We start from the raw sequence: 17,980 nt of genomic DNA on the forward strand, positions 1-17,980 counted from the left end.
GTCGGAAAAACTGTGCTGACCATGAATTATATTTAACCCCTAGGATTATCCATCCGTTTGTAACATGCTTTCTTTAACCTCGGAGTAGTCTATTTAATGCTAATAAGAGGCAATAAAAGAAAGAGAGAGAGAGAGAAATTCATGCCAACTAAAGTATCTTTATATGCTACTCTTAAGGAAACTCATAAAAAAGCAGTTTATCAATGAAACTATAAAAACTATGAATTGAGTCTATGGCTGTCATTACTTGTCACGGGATGAAGTAAATGCTTCGCCAAGAAAAAAAAACTCGAGCTTTTGAAGTAATACTATGATGCATAAGAAATCTGTGTACTGCGCTGCAACTTTGTAATCAGCCTTCGCATTTACTTTCTCGTAGCCTTTAATCGTACATATGACATAATAACAGTTAGAGGCTAATGGTTACTGTATTCTGTTTCAACTTTCGTTTAGTAAATTCTGGACTGTATAGAAAGGTTTACTCCCTATTTAACCAAGAAAAAATGTACTCGATAGAAAAGTCTCCTAACGATAAAAGTTTAATAATCTACAACTGTCAATTCCTTCCATGAAGGAGCTGCATCTTCAGAAACTTGGCTGCTTTTTGCATGGTTCAATTCTGCGTTTTCATTTTCAATTCCCATCGCTACAAACTATAAACATATCGGTTTTTGCCCGGTGACTTGGCGTAGCTCCAAATGAGGTATATAGATGCTTAGAACCTGCAAGGTATTACATAATGTCTCATTATCAATTCCAATGAACAAATATGTCACATAGGTGCGCTCTATGGTCATGTTTTCGTCTCATTACGTTATGCTTCACATTAACAGAGGATATGTTACTATCTTAACTTTTTATGGTTAATGTACTTGTTGCCTTCATATATTCAAACCAGTTACTTCAAAATTATGTAGATAGATAATAGATTTTGAGATACATTAAGAGAACGAGCAAGCTTTCTGTAATAAGAACAGTGTGCAGAGATCCAAAGTTTAATATAGATGTCTTGTCACTACTGCGACATCTAAATGAATACTAAGTTACCTGCAATAAAAAACCGTTGTCTAAACCAGCATATTATTCACCTGTAATACAAGATCTTAAATTATAGATCCCTTTCCAAATCTTTTACTATACAATATTGCCTGATTTTTAGAACATAGTATTATGTTGCGTTTGATTTACGTACAATGATGTGTGAGCTGTCACTTAACCCCTTCCCCTAGCCGTTAAAATAGCCTTATTAAGATCGTACGAATGGGTACATGTATGATAGAAACCGTATTATAAATAGTCGCTAAGTTTACTCCTTTCTTCAACTTCTCGTCCAACCTTTACTGTAAAATGTTCTCAGTATCCATTTACGACATGTAGAGATTTTCCAAGAATTTTGCTCCTGGATTTGCCACTGTCTTTTCTTATTCTGTGAGCGCCAGTCCCGGAAAATGTCTCTTCCCTTTAGGCCCGATTCCGAATAGGAGGGCCTGCTTTTGGAATAGGGCCACGTTTATTTAAAATGATCAGCTACTGTTGCTACCAATGATGCTACGAGTGATACTGATGCTGCCAGATTTTTATAGTTTTAATCTAGGCTTTTAGAAGAAACTGCGTGGTTTTGATACACAGATGAGTGCTCCTTAGTCAATACAACTATTATGACTGTAGTGACAGGTAAAGCAATATGACCACGAAAGGCATAATCACTCCCCCCCCAGCTCTCTATATTCTAACTAATGCACTACTCCCTTCGTATTTTGGTCACAAAATTATGATACGTTTGGTTATCAGGGTCTATACGATGTCTCCTTTAAGGATGATCAATAATAGACAGCTTCTTATGAACATGCATGGGCAACTTTGGTATGTGAAGAATTGTGTTATTTATACACTTGTCCTACAGAAAAGTATATAGAAAATTAAAGGCGGACCATTTGAAGGATGTTGTTTATAATTTTATTGTAATTAAGACAAGTGTATTATTTTTAGGAATATAGCAAAATCATGGTTTATGTGGTTACTTGTGTTTCACTTTAGTAATCTTTAGAAGTAGTGGTCGACTCTCTAGAAGACATGATGAGATTTGCCCATGCTTTTTCGCTACCCTCTGGTGCTTTGGGAATTAAGCCTGTAGACGGCCGACCCAGCGCCAACTTGGATAGTTGCTCTTGAAAGGAGACCATGTCAACTTTAAAAGGTTTATCGCTTTTATTGCTGCTACTGTTGAAAGTGGCTGGCTTTGAGCTTGGTGTTAATGTTGTTGAGATTGGATCAGTCTTTGCAGTGCTGCTGGCAGAGACATTTGATTCTATATTCAAGGATGCACGTTTATCCTGAGTGTAGTTAGTCTTGTTATAATGATCGTAATCAAGACGTATTGAGCTGCGTTTCTCAACTCTCTCTGTCTGTTTCATCTCAGTGTCAGCACTCTAGCAGAAACGTTACTTTACTGCTGGCATCTATTATTCTTGACATCTTACTGTGTCATTCACTTTAATGACTGAAGGATCAGGCACTTGATTGCTTTCTACCCACTTCTTTTGTTCATACTTTGCCCTTATCCATTTATCCATTAATTGGTCCTCAGGTCGCCTGTCTCCAAGGTTTGCTTCCCAATAACTAAAGAAATTGTCACAACCATTTCCCTCGTGAATTTTCAGCTAATAAAGACCTACGCGTTCGCGCGTTGATTTCCCCAATGAACCATACTTTCAATCTGATCAGGAGCCCAAGTATCTAAATCAACCGACTTTACTTTGGTAGCGTGTTATCAGCGTGTTCTAATCAGTCACTTCTCTTTCTTATTTACCTTTACTAATATGTGTCCCTAAAGACCTATGAATGCCTGAACATCGTATGCAAATAAAGATGCCCAAGTTCCAAGAAGCCCATCGAGGATCTGTTGCATAGATGAGATCAGATTGGTCTGTCTTTATGTTTTAAGCAAAAACTAAACCTTTTCTTCTACAGTCAGCGCAATGTTTATTGTGAGCCTTTTGAAGCAGTTCAGTTAATATCTTAGCATGCTTCTCGTTCGCTTCTTTATTGGCTAATCTTTCTAGTCTTGTTGACATTATGAAGAAAAAAAAGAGCGCGGGAACAGAATAACAAATCAAGGAGCTTTCAAGGAACCAATAAAAATATAGTAACACAGCCTTATGCTGATAGTGATATGGACCATAGCTCTCACTCTCTTTTCTCTCTTATAATTCCTCCCCTTTCCTTTTCGTCTTTTATAGCTTTGAAGAAAAGGGAAGAAAGTATTTGCTTACTATCATCCTACAAATGAACTTCAGCTCTTTTCATTTCTTCATGCACAAGCCACGGAGCGGATCCCTTTTTTCTCTTTCTTTACAAAATGACAGATAGAAAAAAGACAACACCTTTGGATGTCCTGCAACGTAAAAAGAGGATCAATGTATGTGCACCGATGGTGAGATACAGCAAATTACCTTTTCGAGAGCTTGTTCGCAAGTAATAAAGAGAAACTTTAAGACTACAGAAAAGAATACTCAACCTTCATTAGATACAACACAGATATTGTTTACACACCCATGATCCTTGCTGATGTCTTCAAAAGCTCTGAATTTGCACGCAACACCGATTTCTCTACTAATCACCTAGACGATCCGGTTGTTGTTCAGTTTGCAGCAAACAAGGCAGTTGATCTTGCTGATGCAGCTGAACTTGTTGCTCCCTTTGCAGGCGGCATAGGTAATAGACAAAAAAAAAAAAAGAATATATAAGCAAAATATAAACAACATAATAGATCTGAACTGTGGATGTCCACAAAAATGGGCTTATCAAGAAAGAATTGGTGCGTATCTTATGGAGGATCCAGAGAATGTGAGAGACATGATTCGAACTGTCAAGGGCCGTGTTGACATACCATGCAGTATTAAAATTCGCGTACATAAGGACTTGAGGTATTTAAAGACAATGTGTGAAGTGAGGGTTTGAATGCTGACATGATTAAATACAGAACAACCTATGAGTTTGTCAAAAGAGCTGAAGCTGTGGGCGTAGACTTTTTAACGGTTCATGGGCGCACAAGGTTACAAAAATCCACGGAGCCTGTTAATTTTGAAGGGATAAAGCTTGTAAAGGAGTCAATCAATGTACCAGTTATAGCAAATGGTAGTATTTTCTCATTGAAGGATGCTGATGAAATGTACGAAAAGACGGGTGTGGATGGTGTTATGTCAGCCAGAGGATTACTACAGAATCCAGCGCTATTTGCAGGATATGAAACCACACCATGGGAGTGTATAGAGGTTAGAAGTCAACAGGATATAACATTAAAAAGTGCTGACCATGAGGCTCTAGGAATATGTACGTCTTGCACTTGGATATGGTACAAACACGTTTATATTTCATCATCATTTGATGTTTATGTTTGAGGACATTATGTGCAATGCAGAAAGGAAAACATTCAATACATTGTCAAGTATACCAGCTATTTTGGATCATTTAGAAGAAAATTGGGGATTGGATGTCAGTAAACTCGTATAAGTTTCAATTATGTAAATAACTCTGATATATCTCCCAATTATTTAATTAAAAAGTATAATGCAAATAAAAACGCCTTGTATGGTTGCTCTGTTCATTGAAATGAGAAAAAAAAAAAAGATACTAATAGCATATATTGCTGACAAGAGAGATCTTTATAATACTTAGACAAGTAGTTATTTCAGACGGTAACATGTGTGAAATGCCCTTTCAAACACCAAAAAAGTACCGTCATGTTATTACAATACAAATATTACAATATTTATCACAAACAATTTGATTCAAGAGCATCAACAGAGTGATTCATTCACATCAAATATATATATATATATATACAAACTCACTATTTGGCTGAGACCAGGCCGTCTACTTTCTCACAAACTTGCTGAAAGATCGAAAACAGACCAGATTCCTTGAACATATGAACATAAGATCCTGCACCTTCTGTATCGACCATGGTTGTAAACTTTGGGTCAATAGGAATTCTGCCCAAAAATTCAATACCTTGTTCTTTTGCCATAGCTTCACCGCCTCCCGAAGAAAAGATGTTTGTACATTCCTATAAAACTATATAAGCACAACTAAAGTCTCCATCAAGGTCAAAATCTCTTCTTCTTTTTTTTTTTTTTTACCGCACAATGAGGACAAATATATCCACTCATGTTTTCAATGACACCCAAGATAGGCAAGCCTACTTTTTTACAGAATGAAAGTTCTTTACGAACATCAGCAATAGCAACAGCCTGAGGAGTTGTGACAATAACAGCACCATCTGGATTGCATGTCTTTAAGTACTCTACTATACTGATATGTTCATCAGAAGTGCCTGGAGGTGTATCAATTAATAAATAGTCTAGTTCTCCCCAATAGACATCCTGTAAGAACTGCTTTATCATGGCTAATATAAAATAATTAATGCCCTCATATCGTGCCAAGCTCTCCAAGCTTACCATTCTTCTTGGGTCCTCTCCAGACAACCGAACTATTCTTACTCTCTAAAAGAAAGCCAATGGACATACAAGATAATCTTTGATTCTCATCTGCGTAAACAGGAATCCAGCTAAGCAAAAAATATCATGAGTTAATATCATTTCATTATGACAACAATCGTACCCTTGTGAAGCTTGGTGTACTTTTTTACCGTCCAAGCCCAACATTCGAGGAATACTAGGACCTGTCAGATCAATATCCAATACTCCCACTTTTTTGCCCTGTTGCACTAATCCAAGAGCTAACTGCGTCGTCACTGAGGACTTTCCTACGCCGCCTTTTCCAGAAAGTATAAGAACGATGTGCTTGATGTTGGATAGATTAATGTCAGACATGAAGAGTTGCTGAATAATACAATCGCTCCACTGCCAAATTAAGGGTTTTATGAAAATTATGCGGAGTTTAGTTTTGTCTTTTTAGAAAAACAAAGGTTGTACAGCCTTTGAATTGATACAAGTAGGAATACATTGGCCATAGGGCGGTGAATGAGAGTAATTAATGTAGGAAAACTATTTAGTAAGTGCTCCGTCTATTTCTTCAATAATCAATGAGCTTGTACAAGTTATACTGGAGCTAGGACTGAATATTGAGAGAGACACACTGCATGTGTTGAAAGAACTGTTTCTTCACTTTATTCCAAAATAAAGCTAGTGCATGCACTGAGGTGTTTGATTGCTCCAGTTAGCAGCAACCTTGTCATAAGGGAGAGGAAATAAGTGCACTTGTAATCCCTATTCCTGCATTCTTTATCATATCGTCTATTTTCATTTGATAGAATGGATAGGCGCGTTATTCCTAATAAAATAAATGGTTCAAGGCTGTCGTATCTGTCTGCAATATCTAATTTACCCTGCATATATATCATATGTACTTTTTGGTTTATCACTTCTAGTTTCTGATTGTGATTGTAGCGTCAAGTGTCAAACTCAGCCTTCGTAATCTCTCTTTTTTAGTTTTCCAACCGTTTCACAAATATGATATCCGTCAGTCAATCAAAACGTCTCTTATTATGCGAATTGCAGCCAACTTCATCAACAAGACATTGTTATTTTAAAAATTTTTATGCTATGAAAATTGCCTGTATAATTACTTTCTACAAAGCTATTGCTCTATGCTGTGTAGAAGTATATTTTTCTGGTAAGAACCTTTCAATTTGGACTCTGAACAATCGTCACTTTTTATTTTCTCTTCTGTCATTCATTACTCAAATAGAAGTGATCCATGAAGAGAGATCTTTGTTCTCTATGATATTCCATATCAACATCAGATGGAGTATTAACACATATTAAAATCATTCGTTGTTCTCTCTATAATTTACATTTTCTGCCAAGGTAGTTTTTACAATAGAATTCTTATTTTGACTTGGCGTGAATTAGTGTGCGTTTTTAGCTTGCATAGATACTTTCTCTTTTTTTTATGCACGAAGCTTATCTCAGAAAAACGATGTATAATTGCCTCACCATTTTACTTCCGAAAGCTTAGTAACTTATTTAGGTAAATATACACAATTAGAGTCCAGTTCTTCATATATAAACTAACTTGCATATTCTTTTTCTCTTTCTTTCTTTCTTTCTTTCCCAATTTCTCTTTTTACTTTAAATATGTTAAAGAATGAACAAAGACACCAACACAAAGACTATATCGAGCTATCCATAAAGAACGACGAAGACGAACCTCCTGATCACGAAGAGACAGATGAGAAGAACCAACAGACAGAAGCTTTATTAACAAAGGAAGAACCACAGAATTACCAAGAAAATGGTAGTAGTAGTTCTGATACATTCTTGTATTATGAAGAAACAGATAAAAAAGAAGATTCAAATGAGAATTCACTTGCGATACAAGTATATATAACAAAGAGATTCTGTTTATGAAAAGGGCTGACGTACAGTTCCCTTCCCCTTTAGGCATTTCCTTCTTTAATCATTTCAATGGTTGGGCTTATATTTGCTGGTGATCTTATGGATGAGTTTCAGGTACCAAAAATAAAAAAAATCAGTGTTGTCATTATATTAATTATTTCTATTTTTTTGTGCGGATAGAGTTCGGATGTATTTTTAAAGACCCCAGAATTATTTATCTTGTTGCCTATTCTATTAAATCTCAAAGGAAACTTGGAAATGAACTTGGCTGCTCGTTTTTCAACTTCGGTAAAGGTCATTTTTATATTAAATCTATATTTTACCAACTATAAATCTAGTCTAACCTTGGTGAACTGGATTATGGAACGACTCGTCGGTCACTCATTCTGGGAAATCTTTCTTTGTTACAAGTACAATCACTTGTGGCTGGTGCCATCGCTGGTCTAGCTTCATTTGCACTTGGGCTGATAACAAGACCAGGAAGTAATTATCCAAGTTATTACGAAATGATGTTTATGACAGCCAGTGCTATGGTCTCTGCTTCTTTTTCTGCAGCTATCCTGGGTATATTCATGTGTGCCCTGATCGTGCTCTGCCGGAAATTAAATATTGATCCTGATAATATCGCTTGCCCCATGGCGTCTTCAACAGGAGACATCGTTACACTAGTATTACTGGCAGTGTGTGCATCCTTACTCCAGCATCAAATGGGTATGTAAAAGTGAAAAAGAGAGAAAGAAGTAAACTGATGATGGTGATATATGTATAGAGACTATCCTCAGCACAGTAATTGTCGTTGGCATGTTGGCCATGATACCATTATTTAGCATCATTGTTTGGAGAAACAAACACGTCAAGGATTTACTGTTTGCAGGATGGACACCAATCATATTGGCCATGGTAATTTCAAGGTTTGATCAAAGGTCCATCTAACGGAAACTTTGACTCATTTGTTGTATAGTCTAGCAGGAATACTCTTGGAAGAATATGTAGAGGAATATAAAGGCATTGCCCTATTAACACCAGTATTGATTGGGTTAGCGGGAAATCTTGGATCTATTTATGCATCTCGAATCAGCACTTGTCTTCACGCTGAAACAAAAGAAAGCTACAAGACGGTTGAATATACCTTATTGATCATGAATTTACCGGTTCAAGCTATATACATGTTTATAATTTGGATCTTTGGTTTGGGTAGACTACAGTATAACTTTTGGTTTTTCATCACATATTTTATTGTATCCATGCTTTCTGTAAGTTAAACCACATGCGTCAATACACATAATAATATCAAATTAGGCTTGGATTTCATTAAAGATCGGCAAGTTTATGACGATTGTATTTTGGAAGATGGGCTATGACCCTGATAATTATGTGATACCCTACCTGTAAGTGATATATGAATAGTCATTGCAGTGTATTAACATGTTTATCAAGTACGGCATGTATTGATGTCATTGGAACCATCTTACTCGTGGTTACCTTTTCAGTTTTAACATCAACAGGCGCAACAGATATGTCTGTGTCAGCTGCACCATGAGGATGAATTGTATACCTTGTATAAACATTTCTTCAACTAATGCATCCTTTGTACACATATTAAATTATATGCATATACATTTATATATATTTCTCTTTCTTTTTTTTTTCATGACTCCTTTAAACAATAATATTCCACGTTTTGTAAAGTGCATCTTTTTTTTTCTTTCTATAAAAAGAAATAAGGAAAGAGAGTATTGTTTTATGAACAAAAAATGAGATTAAAATGAATTGCGTTTATTTACATTGGATAAATGGTTTTGAGAGGTGAAGGATGGCAAGAGGAACATCATCATCATCATCATCACATATGTTATTAGGGTTATGGGTGTAAGTAGAAGTGATAGGCTGAGATTCTATAGTATTAATGTCGTGTTTAAATGTATATACAATATTGGAGCATGCATAGGGCTGTCTATTCTTGTTTGTCACAATCTGCTTTCTTGATTTTTTAGGCAAATAAACAGAACCCGGTATATCAGGATTAAAAGGTATTCTCTTAACAGATGGTATATAATCTCTTTCATTCTGATAAATCAGATTTTCTAGATTCTCCCAAAACTTTCGAATATGTAGGATATCACCTAATGTAAATGACTTTTTACTGTTGCTTTGGTTAGGCCGGAGTTTATGGCATGTGGCTCGATATAAATGCGCTCGTTGGGTAACTGGAATAATAGAATTGTTTTCTGCTGAGGCATGAGGAGTCTTATGTTCTGACCTGTGGAAGAGTTTTCGTTTATGAGGAATCGTCTTATCATTGACTGTCAGCCAAAATTTTGCCCAAGAAGCAAAGTGTGAGATGAAATTACTGGTCATTGGGTAACTTGATTTCCTATTTGAAAACTGGATGATATCCTGATGTTCACTTGCTAAAGACATGATGATATAAGAACGAGAAAAAAAAAAGAAGAAGAAAGGGGAAGGGGGGCAAAGAAAGAAAAAGGGTTCTTTTATATGGCTTCCAGATTCTGTTTCTATAAATACTTTTTTTCGGACAAGTCAGTTTTACTTTCAGACAAATTCTTTCTTTTTTTGGAAAAAGTCATTTTTTATTTCAGACGATTTTCTTACTAAATCTGGGACAAGCTCCTTTTTCCATTTCAGTTAAGCGATACAGTGATTTGCGTTTGAAAATAAATATTTTCACCTAAAAAATTGGATGAGATAAAAAGTCATAAAGAAAACGTATGTTACCTGCTGCATGGACAAATAACACCTTGCTTTTGCAAAATGTCTCGATAGATGCCTTATGAAATTTATCGGCGGTGAGTTTTAGCATTGAAAGGGTTCCGAAGAAGCCCTTATGATGATCAAATAAGTATTTTGCTCGATCGATACTCGCAAAGCTGCTGGAAGTCTCCAACAACAGAACTTCAAGATCCTTTGGTCCATATAGCTTAACTATGCCATCAGCTAAATAGCTATGGTTTTCTTCCTTATGTAACTCAAGGATTTTGAGTTGCTTGGCCATCGATTATAATGTCGCTTCCCCGCGTCTAAATCCAGCTTTTGCTATTTGTACAGCACATCTGTACAGCATTTTTGCAATTAGTGAGATAATAAATTCACTTTGCACAGAAAGCAGCATATCTATCATGTTTGCCTTAGAATTAGTCCATCTTGTAAAGCATTAGTTGAAGAAAGAAAAACAAAAAGAAATGACTATCCACAAAATGCATTATTCTTATAGACGTGTGATGTCCAGCCCCCATTGGCCGTAATAAATTCATGCAATAATCTTTTTTTCTTATAAATGATATTGTTTGTAAAAACAAGCCCTCCCTCGTTTCAACGTAAAAATGAGATTATTACAGACTCATCGACACATGTTTCTCTTATACATTAGTGTTGTACATAGCGTTGCATGGGTTTGGTTTGTCTAGTGCAAAACAAATTGCTTACATCACTTATTGTGGAAATGCTGTGCAGATGTGCTATGCAAATAGCAAACCCCCTAAGTTCTCTGCCTAACCTAAGGCTGTTCAGTGGAATATCATTGATATAAAATACGAATTTAGTACAATTACATGTGAGCTAAGTGATCATAGTTGATCAATTGACAAATAACAACATTTCTTTTTTACATCCTTCTTCTCGAAAAGAAACAAATCAAGCTGGCGACTTTATAAATTCATGTTTAGCTTAAATGCTACACATTGAAGAGTTTTGTTGGACTTCATCATAGACAGTGGGTAATAATAGCGTCCGTAGAATTAGTCTAACTTCTGGTGCATTTTTTGGTGAATGTACTGTTTCCCACTAAGCATTACCCAAAAAAATTCATAAGCAACGGTCTCAATAGTATCCTTGACTTGGCGGAAATGATGATAAGGAAGATAGCCAGCGTAAACTTTTCACGGAAGACTAGTGGACAGAGTTGAATAGTTTATGGAATAAACGAAAAGAATGGATATCGATCGAAAAAGGCATTCAAAAAGAGTTGAAATGTATCGAGCAACTTGCTGTTGATGACGTTCAAGCTGCATACGTAAAATGTTTGGAGTATTAAATGAAACATGCATTGAATGGAAACAAAACGTACTTTGAAGTGTATGGCGCGATCTTCTCCGACACCCGCAGCCACTTTGACTGTGAATGACAAGTATACCAGTTGGTTTTGTGCATTGTGATTTCCGCTTTCTGTCAAAAAAGACAGTAAGTATTAGGGAGTTTGGCCCAAGTACCTTTTCTCTCTCTCCCCTTCCTTTTTAGTTTTTTTTTTTTTTTTTTCAATAAGGCAAGTATATTAATAGCATTTATTGCAATCGCCGCATAAAGTGTCTGCTCATATCATCTTTCGGTCTTTTCAGTGTTTTTGGAAGCAATCAGCCATTGGTGCTACATATCGCATTTGTTTATGTTAAGGTGATATAGAAAATGTATAAGTATCATAATTTAAACAAAATGGCTGAAAATAAAAAAGATAAAAGAATGCTTATAGTTATACTATTTGCCACTCATCAGAATTTTTGTTCAGACAAACCGATCATTCAACAGTGTTTGCTTCCATTATTCATATTAAAAACCCAATTATTGATCATATAAGGATTGTGCTACATACATTTACATTTACGCATACAGACATGCTCCTAAAGAATAATAATAATAAAAACAAGGTTTTTTCTGGTTGCATCATTTAAGTTTGTAAGGGGCCACAGATCATTCTAGCTTCCCTTTTTCCTCCTTCTCTTGTTAACACAATCTCTTTTTTATTTTATGACTATTTTCAGATACAAACTATACAAGGCTAAAGATATACGTGTATTAATACCATTGTATCGAGAACACATTCTATAGACGAAATAAACATAAAAGCCCCTTATTATACAAGATTAGGATGATAGACGTCCATCAACATCAGCACATGTAGAATTGCTTAAAAGATATAACCCAGCTTCTCTTTTTATATATATTTATTCATTAAAAAAAAAGGAATGTCATAAAATATATTTAAATTCTTTTAATTACTGACATAATACGCGTAACTTGATTTTACCAAGGGCTTAGATTTTACAGAGAATAAAGAAACAAATTGCATGTCAATGTGCCTTGCTTTTTTAGTAAAGCGATTCTCTTTTCGAGTATTAAAAAGGCAAAGACTATATTTAAAAGTTGTCAGCTGGGAGAACAGTCAGGGAACCATAATAATGCTCGAGGAAATTATAAAGTAGAGAGACAAGACCGAATGTAACTCTCCAAAAAGAGGAGTTTCATCTACAAGTGGAAAATGTGACAGCTGGCCCAGTTGTAGAATGGACATCTAGGAGTCCGGAACAGCTAATCTATCTCCTCTCTTTTTTTAAGTGTCAAATTGACTGCTGAGAAATAGATTTTTTTTTTTTTGAAATGGCATATTACCACCTGTCTTTTAGGAAAATATTCAGACAAAATGTCCAAATTCGACAAAAGGGCGTTGTATTGGCAATAAGGTCTCGATCCGGAGATTAAAGATTAATTTCTAGTTTTTTAAAAAGCTATTACACGCTCGATTTGTATTTAGTTTAAAGGTCTTATTACCTACTTAGTTTTCACAATTTATTATTCTTTTATTTTATACTATCTTATTTTACCTGCAAAACTATGATGATGAATACTTTTTTCTATGAAGATGGACAAGAGAATATTTTAAATGAACAAAACAAGAAAGCTTGCGACCCAATGAAGGATGTTTTAATGCAAGCCAATGTTCCTAACATAGTTCTAGAAACAATTACTAATCGGGAAACCTACTTGAACGCTAAGCGTCCTGAGAAAACGTCTGATGAGACTTTGTCTAAAAAGCAGTCAAGATCAAGCGAGATGAACCTACCAGTAAAACCATACAATAATTACAACGATTTCACCCGGGAATCGTTCAACTACCGTATGCTTGAAAGCCCTTGAGAACATGGGATAATCGCTCAGCATGCACGAGATTTAAATATTAAATATCGTACTGCATTAAGATGGAGGCATTACTATGAAGAAACAGAAGAAATAGTATATAAAAAGAGTGGACAAAACCTTGGGCCAAAGAGCTCTTTCACAGCAGAACACAATAAATATATCAACAAGCATCTTGATAACGACTCTCAGTTATATTCGGATGATCTTATAAAAAGCTTGACTGATCGATTTGGAGGATTTACCTTTTCAAAAGCGCAAATGAATATCCACTTGCGAAACATAATGCTCATAACCATAAAAAGCCAATGTTCGAGCCTGAAGTTAGAAACTCAATGAAAAATCTACAGACAAGACATACGTGGTTCATGAAATGGGGAGATTCTGATATGGGTTTTACAAGAAATTGTATCTTCATTGATGAGGCAGGCTTTCATATTAACATGAGGAAGAACTGACTGAGGTCAAAGAAAGGTAGCGCTGCAGTAGTAAAGCAACCAAAAACCAGAGCTATACAGTATTTCCAGAAAGTAGCGTCGCAAAAATTCAATTTTTACAATACAAAATATATAGGAATACGACATCTTGGCGCGACATTAATTTTTAGAAACACTGTATCTCACACAATTATTGGTGCTATTCACTCGTCAAATGTCACTCATGTTACCATTAGGAGGCCCCCACCAAAAAAAAAAAAAGACAAAAGCTAATAATGGAAAGAAAAGATCCACAGCTGAAGTCAGTACAGTAGATCAGGAAGTTGATAAACAGCGTTATTTTACTTGAGGATTAGGGATGCCAAGGCTATCATCAGAAATTGAGCAGTAGAGCTGAGTATACGCAATAGGTGATTTGACATCTCTATTGAAAAAGTTTACCAATAATGAAAAAGAAAAATCACTTATAAAGCATAACAAAGGGTGGAAAGAGCAAGAGAATTGATAAGCATAGGTTTGTCACGAAGGAGTAGCTTACGTTGAATGAGCATAAGTCATCGAGATTGGAGTTGAGCAAAACGCTTCTCTTCCAAAACGGTACACTGTTTTAAGGAAGAAATGAAGGTAGCGTAACGGCGCTGGAGGGAGAATACATACCAGTTAGATTAAGTAACATTGCTTCATTTTCATCCATATTAATTTTGGAGCTAGAAATTACTATATAGAAATAAATACTGATTTAGCAATTTATAATGCATTATCAACGTAAGTTAACAACTTGTCAAATGGAATGAGGGTCAATATAAATGTTTTCCGAGCAAGTGGACATAATCTATACCGCTTAAAATTACAATTAAAGTGGATATGACAAAGGGATGGTTTTGTAGCAAGATGGAAAAGGAGTGGAGAGAGAGGGTCGCCTTATTGTTAATCAATATCAGCAGTAAGGGAATCAATTAAAAACCTTTAGAAAACCAAAATACAAGAGGGTGTGATGCATGAATAGTAAATGTGTACGAGTGTATCCCTTTTCCTTGTCAAGCAACATGGCCCCTGCAGTCAGATTGGTAGCGGGTAAGTAGTTTATTACACATATTTTGGATATGAGTGCTGATCATTCGAGTGAATATTTTTATAACAACTCAACAACGAAAAAGGAATACCAGGAGGGTAAGATCACTTTTTTTGGAGCATAAACGAACTTGAATTTCTTTCCAATAAACAGGTACACATCAGTAGGGGCCCAATTAAAATCTTTTAAAACAGTATTTTGTTCCAAAGGAAATCTAAAAACCTCATAAACGAGGACGTATCTAATGCCATCTTCTCCTAGTTACTAGTTTTGGTTAAAACTTTATGTGTCTCAGCAAGAATGCTGAGGTGCTATCATGTTTTGCAATTCAATATAATGATAGTACTACCATGAATTCAACCTAGATATGCGTTTATTGTCATCGTACGCAGTAACCGAACACGAATACAATCCTTTTTCTCATTTTTTATAAATACACCATTACTTCTTCTCTAAATTGTCCTTTTTTAGGGCCTAAAAAAAGGCAACTTTTCGGTTTTTTTCGTAGTGCGTGTAATGTATAGGTTCGCGAAAGAGCTCCTTTTGTCAATTATTTTTGAGAAAACGCCAGTTTTCATAAGCCTGACTGTAACTTTGTCAGGTACCCGGGATAGTCTACATACACTGTCGACTATCTGGTTGACTCATAATTTCACTGGATTGTCTCCCTTTAACTACAGATTATTCGAAAAAAAAGGGAACAGTAATGTACTTTTTGAGCTTAACATTGAATGTTTGTATATGCAGCTGTTAAAGATACTCAGTAAAGCAGTGAGTCCAAAAAATAGGATCAAGGAACTTTTACTGGCTGTCAAAACCAGTAATTTCTAAATCAGCCAATAAAATTCAAGGAAAAAACAGTAAGCCTCTCTCTCCTTCATTTTACTATATTCTTTGGGCCCATGTCAACAAAAGCAAAAGCGACACTTGCATCCTCAATAGCCTTTTGTGCTGCCTCTGTTGTAGGCGTTCATTATATACAAAATACAGAAAAAGAAGTAAAAGCATATAATGTCGACAATGAAGAAGAATTAAATGCCTTTCTATAGAATTTACGAGCAGGTGTCTTACAAGACGAAGAGAGAAGAAAAAAGAAGCAACAGCAGGCACTCAATATGAAAGAACTAAAAGAGCAACAGGAATTACATGAAGCCTTACTCAAGACACAGACAGTATCAAATCAACCTTCAAGCGAACCAGTGTCGAAGGAGCAGTAAATAAAAAATTTTTATTTATTACACAATAAAACGCTTAAGCGCTTTCACCCTTTTGGAAGACATAAGTCAAGTGGCATTTACCACAGTATTGACGGTCTTTGTGCTTGGCCATAAAGACACCAGCACCACAAGTGGCATTAGGACATTCACGACGAAGACGAGTGATCTTGCCAGATTCATCAACCTTGTAATACTTCAAGACGGCCATCTTGACCTTCTTGCGCTTATGCTTGATCTTCTTGGGAGTGGTGTAAGTCTTCTTCTTTCTCTTCTTACCACCACCCAATAACTCGGCATTCAAGTGCAAAGTGTTGTTGTCGGCAATACCATAAAGAGCGAGTTCACCTTCAACAAGGGACTTACCAGCATAGGACAAGCATTGGGCGTTGACAGGAAGACCTTCACGTGCTTCAATCATGGACTTGACAGCAGCAACGGAAGTGTTGGAAGAGACATCTAAGGCAAAGGTGTTACCTTGAAGAGACTTTACGAAAACTTGCATGGTCAGATAACTCGATTATTTTCAACAACTAGTAACTAAGGGGCTTTCTGTAGTGTAGAAAAGAATCTATTATAAGAGTTATTAGCATTTGAACCACTTGTAAAAGTTGCGCTGATTTGACAAACTAACCTTCCTCACTATCTGTTGAAGTAAAAGTGAAAGTGTGAAAATATTTTCGTCGATTCCTCGTTTTATTCGCTGTCCTATCTAAAAATTTTTTTTGTGATGACGCATTCATCACGTGATCAATTAGACTGAACGGAATGGTTGTAATTTCATTCTGTTGCTCTTTTCTTTTGATTTAATCATGTTACATAAAGAAGGACCAAAAAGGAAACGATCGAGAAGTGGTAGCCGTGGCATGGAAACAAGAGAAGATTTAAATTATGTAGATGAAGAAAGCGAGCTGTCTTCTGGAGAAATAAGCTCAAGCGACTTGGACCTGTCGCAAGAGCCCGTTGTACATACACCCAGAAAGAGAGGAAGGCCTAAAGTGCAAGGAAAAGAAAAAACGCCAACGACGAGAGAATCATCACAAAGCTATGTGCCCCCACCTGTAAATACGTCAAGTGGATATGCCAGTGAGATTGACGAAATAGGTGAAACAAAAGTAGACAAGAATGGTAGATTACTCGGAGGTATGGTGTATACAAAAAATAAAATAAAAAAGCTTTACTAAATACAATATATTTATAGGTCGCGAATATAGAGTGCCTACATTTACGTTGCCAACGCGAGGAGAAACATTATTTATGTTTTCCAAAGACCCAGCAGCATTACTTGGATTTCGTGACAGTTTTGTATTTTTGAAGAAGAATGTCAATTTGGTAAAAGTGCATATTGATAACGCTGAGAAAGGGTATTTAGTGGATTCGAGACTGTTGCGATCTACATTTCGTACGCGTGAAATATCAGTTGTGACAGCTAGATCAGTATTTAAACAGTTTGGGCATCGTGTCATACGAAAGGGACGTAAAGGAAGAGATGACTATTTTTATACAGAAGAAGTCGATGAAGGCGATGATGATGCACTGTCTGATGATGGCATGAAGGATTTGAATGACATGAATTATGGCAATAACAATAACAATAGCAACAATTATAACAAATCAATGTCTACTGGATCAGCATGGGGAACAATGAATAGTGGCGCACAGTCATTTCCAGCTGCTGTCATGGGCAAAAATAGTTTGCAACACAAGTCAACAATACAGTATGTCGATGAATTAAATTGGGTACATTGTGCAGCAGTTGCCGCACGTCAATTTAATAATTCGTTGTTTATGTATCGTCGATCTAACCCAACAACCTATGATTTACTCACCAATGTGTATCAAATACCTGAAAACAAGCAAGCATTTACAGATAATCAAGCCATCATCAAAAAAGAATTAGATAACAATAATAATAGCAATAATACCCTTGATAATCCATTCATCTACTAGAAAACCCTTTCTTTCTCTCTC

General features: G+C 35.9%; 10 protein-coding genes across 10 annotated transcripts; 5 read left to right on the forward strand and 5 right to left on the reverse strand.

The window, feature by feature from the left end:
- Positions 1 to 2,462: 2,462 nt before the first annotated feature.
- RHIMIDRAFT_202739 (ArfGap-domain-containing protein) lies at positions 2,463 to 3,074 on the reverse strand (the record flags this gene model as incomplete). The annotated part of the gene is made up of 4 exons (XM_023606632.1): positions 2,463 to 2,619; positions 2,676 to 2,754; positions 2,810 to 2,899; positions 2,957 to 3,074. The coding sequence occupies 4 exons, from the start codon at positions 3,072 to 3,074 to the stop codon at positions 2,463 to 2,465; spliced, it is 444 nt and encodes a 147-aa protein (XP_023466288.1).
- A 161-nt stretch (positions 3,075 to 3,235) lies between these two features.
- RHIMIDRAFT_282617 (tRNA-dihydrouridine synthase 4-like protein) lies at positions 3,236 to 4,584 on the forward strand. The gene is made up of 5 exons (XM_023613086.1): positions 3,236 to 3,474; positions 3,527 to 3,714; positions 3,770 to 3,926; positions 3,983 to 4,274; positions 4,327 to 4,584. Exons 1-5 carry the CDS (start codon positions 3,359 to 3,361, stop codon positions 4,510 to 4,512), a joined length of 939 nt encoding a protein of 312 aa, XP_023466289.1. The 5' UTR covers positions 3,236 to 3,358; the 3' UTR covers positions 4,513 to 4,584.
- Positions 4,585 to 4,597: 13 nt separating this feature from the next.
- RHIMIDRAFT_226639 (P-loop containing nucleoside triphosphate hydrolase protein) lies at positions 4,598 to 5,839 on the reverse strand. The gene is made up of 4 exons (XM_023607574.1): positions 5,623 to 5,839; positions 5,460 to 5,569; positions 5,142 to 5,407; positions 4,598 to 5,068 (listed from the first exon to the last, which is right to left on the reverse strand). The coding sequence occupies exons 1-4, from the start codon at positions 5,832 to 5,834 to the stop codon at positions 4,853 to 4,855; spliced, it is 804 nt and encodes a 267-aa protein (XP_023466290.1). The 5' UTR covers positions 5,835 to 5,839; the 3' UTR covers positions 4,598 to 4,852.
- Positions 5,840 to 7,100: 1,261 nt separating this feature from the next.
- RHIMIDRAFT_237505 (MgtE-domain-containing protein) lies at positions 7,101 to 8,901 on the forward strand (the record flags this gene model as incomplete). Its single annotated transcript, XM_023608771.1, has 8 exons — positions 7,101 to 7,343; positions 7,407 to 7,475; positions 7,542 to 7,649; positions 7,700 to 8,072; positions 8,131 to 8,272; positions 8,323 to 8,614; positions 8,661 to 8,749; positions 8,799 to 8,901. The coding sequence occupies 8 exons, from the start codon at positions 7,101 to 7,103 to the stop codon at positions 8,899 to 8,901; spliced, it is 1,419 nt and encodes a 472-aa protein (XP_023466291.1).
- Positions 8,902 to 9,137: 236 nt separating this feature from the next.
- Positions 9,138 to 9,782, reverse strand: RHIMIDRAFT_251536 (uncharacterized protein; the record flags this gene model as incomplete). Its single annotated transcript, XM_023610847.1, has 1 exon — positions 9,138 to 9,782. The coding sequence occupies one exon, from the start codon at positions 9,780 to 9,782 to the stop codon at positions 9,138 to 9,140; it is 645 nt and encodes a 214-aa protein (XP_023466292.1).
- Positions 9,783 to 9,853: 71 nt separating this feature from the next.
- RHIMIDRAFT_134252 (uncharacterized protein) lies at positions 9,854 to 10,529 on the reverse strand. Its single transcript, XM_023605579.1, has 2 exons — positions 10,098 to 10,529; positions 9,854 to 10,050 (listed from the first exon to the last, which is right to left on the reverse strand). The coding sequence occupies exons 1-2, from the start codon at positions 10,372 to 10,374 to the stop codon at positions 10,004 to 10,006; spliced, it is 324 nt and encodes a 107-aa protein (XP_023466293.1). The 5' UTR covers positions 10,375 to 10,529; the 3' UTR covers positions 9,854 to 10,003.
- Positions 10,530 to 12,983: 2,454 nt separating this feature from the next.
- Positions 12,984 to 13,286, forward strand: RHIMIDRAFT_251537 (uncharacterized protein; the record flags this gene model as incomplete). The annotated part of the gene is made up of 1 exon (XM_023610848.1): positions 12,984 to 13,286. One exon carries the CDS (start codon positions 12,984 to 12,986, stop codon positions 13,284 to 13,286), a length of 303 nt encoding a protein of 100 aa, XP_023466294.1.
- Positions 13,287 to 15,697: 2,411 nt separating this feature from the next.
- Positions 15,698 to 16,012, forward strand: RHIMIDRAFT_237508 (uncharacterized protein; the record flags this gene model as incomplete). The annotated part of the gene is made up of 2 exons (XM_023608772.1): positions 15,698 to 15,793; positions 15,845 to 16,012. The coding sequence occupies 2 exons, from the start codon at positions 15,698 to 15,700 to the stop codon at positions 16,010 to 16,012; spliced, it is 264 nt and encodes an 87-aa protein (XP_023466295.1).
- On the reverse strand, positions 15,946 to 16,670 carry RHIMIDRAFT_134271 (uncharacterized protein). Its single transcript, XM_023605580.1, has 2 exons — positions 16,644 to 16,670; positions 15,946 to 16,580 (listed from the first exon to the last, which is right to left on the reverse strand). The coding sequence occupies exon 2, from the start codon at positions 16,512 to 16,514 to the stop codon at positions 16,047 to 16,049; it is 468 nt and encodes a 155-aa protein (XP_023466296.1). The 5' UTR covers positions 16,515 to 16,580; positions 16,644 to 16,670; the 3' UTR covers positions 15,946 to 16,046.
- Positions 16,671 to 16,875: 205 nt separating this feature from the next.
- On the forward strand, positions 16,876 to 17,959 carry RHIMIDRAFT_251539 (uncharacterized protein; the record flags this gene model as incomplete). Its single annotated transcript, XM_023610849.1, has 2 exons — positions 16,876 to 17,152; positions 17,211 to 17,959. 2 exons carry the CDS (start codon positions 16,876 to 16,878, stop codon positions 17,957 to 17,959), a joined length of 1,026 nt encoding a protein of 341 aa, XP_023466297.1.
- Between the last annotated feature and the right edge of the window lie 21 nt (positions 17,960 to 17,980).

The sequence above is a fragment of the Rhizopus microsporus genome (assembly GCF_002708625.1).
Source record: "Rhizopus microsporus ATCC 52813 unplaced genomic scaffold scaffold_8, whole genome shotgun sequence".
Classification (NCBI taxonomy): domain Eukaryota; kingdom Fungi; phylum Mucoromycota; class Mucoromycetes; order Mucorales; family Rhizopodaceae; genus Rhizopus; species Rhizopus microsporus.

Bases quoted from the DNA above. Each gene is read 5' to 3' on its own strand.
- RHIMIDRAFT_282617 (XM_023613086.1), top strand. From the start codon at position 3,359: ATGACAGATAGAAAAAAGACAACACCTTTGGATGTCCTGCAACGTAAA. The intron at 3,475-3,526 runs GTAATAAAGAGA...AACCTTCATTAG, and splicing joins TTTCGAGAGCTTGTTCGCAA to ATACAACACAGATATTGTTT. The intron at 3,715-3,769 runs GTAATAGACAAA...ACAACATAATAG, and splicing joins TCCCTTTGCAGGCGGCATAG to ATCTGAACTGTGGATGTCCA.
- RHIMIDRAFT_226639 (XM_023607574.1), bottom strand. From the start codon at position 5,834: ATGTCTGACATTAATCTATCCAACATCAAGCACATCGTTCTTATACTT. The intron at 5,570-5,622 runs GTACGATTGTTG...TTTTTTGCTTAG, and splicing joins GTACACCAAGCTTCACAAGG to CTGGATTCCTGTTTACGCAG. The intron at 5,408-5,459 runs GTAAGCTTGGAG...ATTTTATATTAG, and splicing joins GAGAGGACCCAAGAAGAATG to CCATGATAAAGCAGTTCTTA.
- RHIMIDRAFT_134252 (XM_023605579.1), bottom strand. From the start codon at position 10,374: ATGGCCAAGCAACTCAAAATCCTTGAGTTACATAAGGAAGAAAACCAT. The intron at 10,051-10,097 runs GTAACATACGTT...CCAATTTTTTAG, and splicing joins GTTATTTGTCCATGCAGCAG to GTGAAAATATTTATTTTCAA.
- RHIMIDRAFT_134271 (XM_023605580.1), bottom strand. From the start codon at position 16,514: ATGCAAGTTTTCGTAAAGTCTCTTCAAGGTAACACCTTTGCCTTAGAT.